Source organism: Nannochloropsis gaditana (genome assembly GCF_000240725.1).
Source record: "Nannochloropsis gaditana CCMP526 unplaced genomic scaffold scaffold653, whole genome shotgun sequence".
Classification (NCBI taxonomy): domain Eukaryota; class Eustigmatophyceae; order Eustigmatales; family Monodopsidaceae; genus Microchloropsis; species Microchloropsis gaditana.
The window spans coordinates 9,217-16,280 of record NW_005803300.1 but is presented as its reverse complement, the minus strand read 5'-3'; the positions used below and the strand labels follow the sequence as shown (position 1 = coordinate 16,280).

General features: G+C 52.8%; 2 protein-coding genes across 2 annotated transcripts; one reads left to right on the top strand and one right to left on the bottom strand.

Moving 5' to 3' along the window:
- Nucleotides 1-1,531: 1,531 nt before the first annotated feature.
- NGA_2047520 (trna pseudouridine synthase a) lies at nt 1,532-2,721 on the top strand (the record flags this gene model as incomplete). Its single annotated transcript, XM_005854007.1, has 1 exon — nt 1,532-2,721. A coding segment is annotated over one exon (572 nt), but the record flags the coding sequence as incomplete, so codon positions are not given.
- A 2,522-nt stretch (nt 2,722-5,243) lies between these two features.
- NGA_2096420 (hsbp1-like protein) lies at nt 5,244-5,872 on the bottom strand. The gene has a single exon (XM_005854008.1). The coding sequence runs from the start codon at nt 5,814-5,816 to the stop codon at nt 5,367-5,369; it is 450 nt and encodes a 149-aa protein (XP_005854070.1). The 5' UTR covers nt 5,817-5,872; the 3' UTR covers nt 5,244-5,366.
- Nucleotides 5,873-7,064: the final 1,192 nt, after the last annotated feature.

Genomic DNA, 7,064 nt, shown 5'->3' with positions numbered 1-7,064 from the left:
GACAAAATAAGACCCGTTGTCGAGGGATGGGGCGAGGGCCAGGAGGGTCTCGTCATTGGCAGCCGACACGTCCACCCCGTACATCCCCCACCCCGCTTCCAGCATCTTCGTGTTTACCGTACCGGGGTCGCAGCACACAATTGGAAACTCAGCGGAACCGAAACGGCTGCTCTGCTCCATACTGAGCATAGCCATGCATAGTTTGCTGAGCGAGTAGGCTCGATGGTCGGTATAGGCCCCGGGAAGTGCGAGCTGTAGGTCGTCCCATGGTATGCTCCCCCCTTGGGAAATGGAGGAGATGTTGATTATCCGACTGTTCTTTCTCCTCCGAAGTAAAGGAAGAAGAAGGCCAGTCAATAGAAATGGAGCAGCGACGTTGATGGCGAAGGTCATTTCCAATCCTTCCGGGCTTTCTTTACGCCTGGTCTCGAACACACCCGCATTGTTAATCAGCACCACGGGGGCATCGGGAGATGCAGCTTCTATTTTCTCCTCCAAATCTTTGGCCAGTCGTCGAATGTCCTGAAATGAAGCCAGATCGGCCACGACGCCATCTATATCCCCGGGGTTTACTGATTTCAACTGTTGTACGGTCTGAGCAACCTTGGTAGGATTGCGGCCGTGTACCAAGAGTTTGGCATCTGGGGTATTGATTAAATTACTGGCTGTATGCTGGCCTATCCCATCAGTGGAGCCCGTTACAATGTATATCTTCTCAACCATCCTTGTACTGCTCCTGCTGCTACTACCGGGGGAAGAGGACTTAGCGCTTAAACCTATTATCGATGAAGTGTGCGATTGAATGACGAAAGAGGACACGAAGAGACTGCTGCTCAAAAGCAGGAGCGAGCTCGGGACGAGCAAACTGGTGGGTTTCATCGTTTTTACTGTGGTGTGAGTACAGGATAATACAGAATACGTTTTAGCGCAGTCCTTGCTAACGCAATGTGTGGTTTTCGAGACAGGCTTTGGACTGACGTTTAACCTCCTGGCTGGACATGGTGGAGGAGCTCCCAGACGCCTCCCAAGCACGGGCGCCGATAGTCGACACTTTAAAAACTGCTTATGGGGCTAAACGCGCATGAAACGGAGTGCCGTTTGAAGCGGCTGCATCTTTTGGCGCTTTGTTGCCTTTTGGTAATCGCGGCTTGTCGGGGGGCGATGGTGTGGCATAGCCCCTGCAGGATGTCTTTATCAGGAGATTATACACCCAGAGCCTGGTGGAAAAATCCTACTGTTCCTATGACGCGCTTTGTAGCCCGACTTGCTTACGATGGGACGCACTTCAATGGTTGGCAATTCCAAGTGAAGAGTAGAACGGTGCAACTCGAGGTCGAACGCGCCATCAACTCAACCCTCGCCGCCTGCCCGGACTCCGACTTGCTTGAAAAGGTGTGCATTCGGGCCGTCGCAGCCGGTCGAACGGATGCTGGTGTCCATGCACGAGGACAGGTCATCCATTTTGACTACCCGGCGGTGGCTGCAGGACGGTTTACTGTTCAAGAATTTGAAACGAAGCTGAACGAGGGACTGGTCGCAGACGTCCGGCTCTGGAACGTGTCGCACGCCCCTCCTCCCCGAGAGAAAAACCTGGCGGTCCAAGGAGATTGGCACGCTATGTACAACAGCCGTTCAAAGCTCTACACTTATCGGTTCTCCACCCGTGCTGTGGCTGACCCGCTGCACCGGAATTACTGTTGCGCTGTCCCCCGTGGCGAGGCGCTAGACCTACACAAATTGGCTGAGTTGACCAGCATTTTCGAGGGAAAGCATGATTATCAGAATTTCGCTAATCGCTTGCAACACAAGCGGCGAATGAGCAAAAAGGGGGAAGAATTTTCAACCGTAAGACACGTGCGGTCCGTGGAGCTAGTTTCGGAGGCGCCAGAGGAATACGCGATCCACGTGCTTTTGGATGGAGCACTGCAACGTATGGTCAGGAATATGGTGGGAGGACTTTGGGCCGTGGCACGGGGAGACATGAGTGAAGCGGAGCTGCGAAGGGCATTGGACGGGCCTTTGTATGCTAAGGGAAGGAGCCCGATCAGAGCAGCACCGGCGCACGGATTGACGTTGGAATGGGTTTACTACGACGATTTCTGAGGTGATCACGGCGATAAAAGAGATTCACTCAAGGGTTTATGCGATAAAATTGGACATTTATGAGGGCATGGATCGCTGGTGGGATGGGTGCTCCTTGAGGGGCGCAGAAGGGTGACGTCGGGAGGCGGACGATGGAATGTTCGAAAGGATCTACGGCTTATTCTGGTAGACGGACCTTGCCGGACTAAACCTAGAATACAACGGTGGCATGCCAAACTATGGAGTGGGAAGGCATGTCCTCGCTGCATGGGCTACCTGCCCGACCAATTCTCGACAGACGCCTGTCGTCGCCGTCCAAGGACACGCCTTGCATGCCATTCGTCTCACCACCACAACACGTACACCGGCCTCAAGGGCGATAGCCCCCTCAATAATATAGAACGATCATATCTTCCTGTAAGGCGCGGGACTCAGATACCCTCACGAGATCACTGCCAGCGCATTCCCCTGCCGCAAGCTCTCGCATAGTAGTTTCCCCGTGCTCGGATCTACAAGGGCATCGCTTCTATAGCGTTACAAACGTTGAATGTGTGACATGCCCTAAACACTTGGTCTGAAAGAACTGCCCATGGATCCTTATAGATAAATTAATTGACACTTGGTCTGAAAGAACTGCCCATGGATCCTAATAGATAAATTAATTGAGTGACGACCCGTCAAGAGTTAGAGAATACTTGGTCCATATGGCACTCGCTTCGAGCTTGATGCTCCTCAACAACAGTACATAGTACTTATGAGATACCGAATGATACGCTTATCCTAAATCAATAAAGTACACGTATGATACTAGCAATGTGTGTGCACGATGCCTGAGCAAGAGCTTTGCCAAGGCTTGTGTTTAGATTATCCATTATCACAAGAGTGTAGACAAAGGTGCTTCAATTTATAATTTGTTTCGAAATTTTGTGCAACTGCTTTATTTCCCTGCCCCTGCAGTCAACATTTTTGCCAGGTCTCTAGAATTCTGCAATATTCGCTCCCGCAAGCTGTCACACCGTTGATTCAAGGCTTTTCGCTTTTCCTTTGCTTTTTCTTTCCCACTCTCCAGTTCAGCCGTTATGATAGAGTCGACGCCGTTGTATTGTAGCTTCTCAAGATTTCCATTCATTTGAGCGATTTGATCTTTGGCTTCCAACAACCGTGCCCTTGGAGTGCGCGGATAATCTTGCAAACACAACTCCACGCCTGCCAATAGCTTTTCCAACGCATCAGCATCGTGAGCGTAATCTTCCAGTTTCGCAAGGGCAGACACTGAGCGTGGAGAAAGGCCTCCCGCAGGAGGCCCTGTCTTCGAAGTCCCTCTCCTCTTCCCCGTCTTATGCCGGGAGCTCCCACTGTTTCCGCTGCTCCCAGAGCGTGGACGATTGCCGGTAGACGCAGAAGCCTTCCCTTGTGGCGGAGGTGCTGGCTGCCGGTGTGACGCTTGTTGCTGATTATGGTGTCGATGCGGTTGCTGTTGGTGGGGAACGGGCGCGGGGGCGGGCGCGGGAGCGTGCGTTTGCTCGTTTTCCCCTTCATTCCCGGCGCCACGGCCAAAGAAAGAGGCGAAGCGGCTCATCATTTGCGTCGACCCTGAATCTACCTGTGGTCGCCAAATGTGTTTAGAAGGTGACCGACTCTGCACTTCCTTCGACAGCCATGTCACTCCACGCATGTTTTACACCCACCGGCGCTCGCATTTTGGCGGCGCGCAGTCGTGTTTGTTCGATTAAGTTGCGCCCTTCCCACTCGCCGCTCGCCGCGGTGTCGCTCAGGCCCTGCCCCTGTCGAACCCCGTTATCAAGGGACGGCTCTCACTTGTGGACAAATCGGTAGCGCGCGATGCGAGACGTGTGCAAATGTCTTGGAATCTTTCGATTTCAATTTTGCCATATCGTTGGACTCTGAGCCAGGGTCCGTCGGTGGACAGAAGTTAACTTCATCGATGCTTTGATTCCAGGTACAGGTCGAGCACGATGCGCGGTCTCAGCGTGGGCCTCATTCTAGCCACGATAGTGGGAGCGGCAGCTTTCGTACCGCCCCTCTCTCTTCCATCACGTGACTTCAAAATTCGTTTAAGCGCTGGAGGAAACGAGGACTGTGGCACGAGCCTTGAACGCCGCTCCGCCTTGCACAATTCTCTGTGTCAGGCAGTGACCCTGTCGATGTTCATGTTTGGCGGTGCTACTTGGATCTCCGCGCCGTCTCAAGCCATGGCAGCGGTTGGAGAAGGTATATAATCTTGCTGAAACATAGAAACTTTGGATAGAAACGATAACACGATCTCGTAAGGAGCTAATGATTTAACGTTTTGATTGAAATCACGCTGCCAGGTGGATTGCCCGCCGTTACAGAGGCATTTCAGCGCGTCATTCGCGGTCAGAGAGAATGGAATAAGGTGGGGAAAACGATTGCTGACAGGGAAGGGAAGCTGGCGGACGAGGAATGGGTGAATACTCAGATCTTCTTGCGGTAAGAGGGAAGACGGAAGAAAGAGAGATGCTATATAGCGGATTGATGTATAGCTTTTGAGGAATCGAGATCCGCTTCGTCATGCTCTTATCAAGTAAAGTTTTTATAACATTTCTTACATATGTCATGTGATCTTCAGAAATTCTTATATGGTGGGCGAGGACATGCGGCGAATCGTTCGCGATGCTGAGGAGAGCAAGCGGGTAAGGCGGGACTCCGAATAGGGTATTTGTCTAGAGCAATTATGCATATCATATCATTGCGTGCATGCCGAATTTGAGTGAGCCCTCCTTCGTTACCGAATGGCAGTCGTCTTCCTACCGGAACGCATTCATTTATGGTTCCGTGAGGGCCTGTCTAACCCGGACCTTAGTACAATTCTTGACTTTCTACTCAAAAACAGGAAAAGGGCACGGCCATTGCCAAAGATTTTCAACGTCTGACGCTGGACATGGATAAGCCTACCAAGAGCAAAGACTTTCAGGGCTTCATCGAGGCGCAGAAGAAGGGCGCTTCCTACTTCCAGGACTTCATAGACCTGCTGAGCGACGTGCCCGACGAGCTGTAAGGAAAGAGTGATATTGCTTTTTAAAAGCATGACATGTTAAATGCACAGATGGCTGTCAGATATTCTCGGCCGGTGAAACGCCTTGAGTGAAAGAAACAAAACAAAATCAGAGTGCCATGCCTTTTCTTACTGTACTGTGTATTCGTTCGGAACTTCTACGTTCATACATGGGCAGAGGGTCAGACAATTTTCCAACAGCTGTCTACTTTCACAATTTCAGTGCCCTGTCTATGGTACGACTTACTCACGCTTCAGAGTCCAATGTTATCTTCTCGGAAAGAACCTCCTTCCCTTTTCCCTCTGACTTCCCCAGCACTTCGTCTTCAAATTCAGCCCCAGCTTCATTCATAAGCTCCGATATCTCGGCTTCCAGGGCGTCGACCTTGGATCCAAATGTATCAATTTTGCTTAAAATCTGCTGGCTCATATTTTCGAAGCGACTCTGCATGTCATCGAGCAGAGAACGCACATACCTTGCAGGGTCGTCTTGCCGAGCCAAGTGACCCTGCGGCTCCCCATGAGGCAGCTGGATTGCAGACCCCAGACAATCAGAGCTCGACGTGGGAATGTTTGGATCACACTTTGATGGAACGGGTGCTGCACTAGATGGGGTGTCGGACTTCGGCTTGCTGCTTTGACCGCCTTTTGACCCAACCCCACTAGTAGTGGTAGACGTCGGCCTACTCGATGACATATTTAGCCAAAGAGCCACTCAGTCGAGATTGCGAATTTCTACTCTACGCTATGCTGAAGGTGTGTGCGGAAAGGGAAGGGGGGATCAGTGTTTGGTCACCTTGTTCGACCGCTCAATTTAGCGATTTAGTTGTAGGGGGGGACGCGGGGCCGCAAAGCCCCGTCCTGCTGCCTTTCCCGGAGGGGCGCAAGTTGCACGATTTTGTCCCCCCGGCTTTGGAAGCAAGCATATATCGAATCACAGGCGCATTTAACATCGGGTCTCTGTCTTTTTTCTAGGGGCCCACCGATGTACGCGTCGTAGAATGTTGTGCATTGCCAGGGACGCACGGGACGGGCATCGACAGACTAGGATACTTGTCCGCTTTAGCGTCACTCGGTCTGGCAGGCGTCAATAAGCTGCCAGGCCGGACAACAATCGTCGAGAAATGACTTCTGGTAGTACTGCTGAGGTCGGCTGCGATGGCCTTGCGGTCTCGGACACACAGAGGGAGGGAACAATTGACTCGGCGAGTCTTTCCTCCGCCCCCGACAAACTCGTTTCCCACAAGCCGCAGCGGCCCAAACCCTCCTCATTTTCCAGCGTGGCGTCTGGATCGGGAAACACACCATTGACGTTTCAGCAGCAATCTCTGGAAGAACTGGAGCGAGGCGAAAACTTGACTAGCCCGTTTACGTCCCCAGCGGGGGCTTGGACAGACCACGCCTTCTTTGAGACCCGTCCACTCCCACGCTCTCCTTTGCGGCACAGCCCCACCACTAAGGCAGGAGACTCTCAAGACCCAACGATCACACCAGTATCTGCCGATTCAGACAGCGCTTTCTTCGAGGCAGAATCAGGAAATCAGCCCTCGTCATCGCTCTCCTTCTCCTCCTTCTCCTCCTCCCCTTCTACCTCTCCAAACCCGAACGGCGCGGCAGTATCCTCCCCGTATGCATCAATTTCTGACTATGCAGCACCTGCTTACCACGGCATCGTGGAATGTACCACCCCGCCAACCCGATCGTTTCTGTCGGCCGCCGCCACCCTTGTCAGGCCGCCCCCTCCCGGGTCAGGCGCTGTGCCCCCCTTCCTGGACGACTTTGCCGCCGACTTTGGGGGAGTATCTGCAGAGATGGAGACAGGCAAAGGCAAATCTCCCGGTTCGCTAAAGCAGCAGCAGCTTGAGCTAGCTCTGGCTGAGGATGGCTTCCTGAGCTCGCCTGGTGGCAGCGAGGGGGGGGAATCGTCCGGGAAGAGCGCCTGCCC